The sequence below is a fragment of the Rutidosis leptorrhynchoides genome, chromosome 11, assembly GCF_046630445.1.
Source record: "Rutidosis leptorrhynchoides isolate AG116_Rl617_1_P2 chromosome 11, CSIRO_AGI_Rlap_v1, whole genome shotgun sequence".
NCBI classification, from domain to species: domain Eukaryota; kingdom Viridiplantae; phylum Streptophyta; class Magnoliopsida; order Asterales; family Asteraceae; genus Rutidosis; species Rutidosis leptorrhynchoides.
In genome coordinates this window covers 189,833,981-189,835,912 of record NC_092343.1, presented here as the reverse complement: position 1 = coordinate 189,835,912, position 1,932 = coordinate 189,833,981, and the positions used below count along the sequence as shown (strand labels likewise).

At 41.6% G+C, this 1,932-nt stretch overlaps 1 protein-coding gene across 1 annotated transcript; it reads right to left on the bottom strand.

The window, feature by feature from the left end:
* Positions 1-1,010: 1,010 nt before the first annotated feature.
* On the bottom strand, positions 1,011-1,490 carry LOC139875325 (uncharacterized). The gene has a single exon (XM_071862667.1). The coding sequence runs from the start codon at positions 1,488-1,490 to the stop codon at positions 1,011-1,013; it is 480 nt and encodes a 159-aa protein (XP_071718768.1).
* Between the last annotated feature and the right edge of the window lie 442 nt (positions 1,491-1,932).

The following is a 1,932-nucleotide window of genomic DNA, read 5'->3' as shown; positions in this document are numbered from 1 at the left end:
GGGGTACTTATTATAACGTTAAAGCTTAGTTACCAGGGTGCTCAATCTTGTAGAATATTTGATAAACGTTTCTGGATGAAACAACTGAAATCTTGTGATGCACTTTTATATACAGATTATGTGAAACACTAAAACTATGAACTCACCAACCTTTGTGTTGACACTTGTTAGCATGTTTATTCTCAGGTTCCTAGAAGTCTTCCGCTGTTTGTTTATATGTTAGACAAGATATGTGCATGGAGTTTTACATGGCATATTTATCAAGGAAACGTTGCATTCACCAAATCATCACCATGTATCTTATTTTGACTGCATTGTCAATGGAAGTACTATTGTAAACTATTATTTACGGTGATTGTCTATATGTAGAAATCATCAGATGTCGAAAACCTTTGATTTAAATATTCATTTATGGTGTGCCTTTTCAAAAGAATGCAATGTTTACAAAACGTATCATATAGAGGTCAAATATCTCGCAATGAAATCGATGAATGACGTGTTCGTCCATATGGATTTGGAGCGATCGTCACATGTATTGTGTCATGAAAGTAACGTAGATATCTATACTATGCATGAGTATGGTTGAGATGTTTATACGGTAAAATCGGACCATCAATGATTTGGTCGGATGCTTTCATTATCCGAAATGGCCCTTCGATAGGAATCCTCTTACCAACGAAAGCTAGAAGGCATTTCTTCTGGCCGTAGGTCTGAAATATGCCAAAAGACTTGTGATCATTTTTGTGTCACATTCAGAGTCATTACGTAGTACAAGAATATAAATTGCAATTATATTGAGAACTCATACTTAGAAACAATTTTGGTACATAATTGTGTGGTATTTCTGCTATCCGGGTGGGTGATCAGTCCTCCCGGTTGCAGGTAAATTACACATGGTATTTCTTTAAATGGAAGGCATGCCAAGGCCATCATAACGGGATTCCGTCTGGTGTTTCCAGGTGGTATGCGCCGTAGTCGGTTATGCCAACAACCCTGTAAGGTCCTTCCCATCATGGACCCAGTTTTCCGACATCCCGCTGTCGGATGGCTTCATTACTTCGCAATACTAAGTTGTGTAGCTGAAAGTCTAATGGTTTGACTTTTTTGTTATAGTGATTTGCAATTTTTTGCTTCTTCTCGGCTTGCCAGATATGTTCTATTGTACGTCGTTCTTCAAGGGCGTCCAGGTTTTCTCGCAATGCTTCGTCGTTTTGTTGTTCATCGAACGTTGTTATACGTGTGGTCGGGATAAGCACCTCAGCCGGGATGACCTCTTCGGTGCCATATACAAGACTGAACGGGGTTTCGTTTGTACTTTCTTTTGGCGTTGTCCGATGTGCCCATAGTACGTGTTGGAGTTCATCTACCCATCCCTGCTGGTGTTTACCAAGTCTGGCCTTTATTCCGGCAACAATGTCCCTGTTGGTAACCTCGACCTGTCCGTTGGCCTGTGGATATGCCACAGAGGTGAATGATTGTTGAATGTCCATGTCTATGCATCAATCTTTAAATGGATTATGTGCAAATTGTGTGCCGTTATCGCTGACTATTTCACGTGGTAAGCCAAAACGACAAACGATGTCCTCCCACACGAAGGTTAGGATCTTTCTTCTGGTAATTGTGCTTAATGGTCTTGCTTCGATCCACTTCGTGAAGTAGTCGATTGCAGCGACTAGGAACTTAATATTTCCGACACCCCTTGGGAATGGACCGACGATGTCGATTCCCCACTTGCAGAATGGCTAAGCAGCGTGTATTGGTATCATGTTACGCCGAGGAGATCTGTTGATGGGAGCGTGTATTTGACATGCCTCGCAGTTCACAATCAGATCATATGTGTCCCGGTACATGTGTGGCAAGAAATAACCCATTCTTTTGATCCTACTAACTATCGTTCAGTGGCCGAAGTGTGTCGAGCAGGCTCCTTAGTGC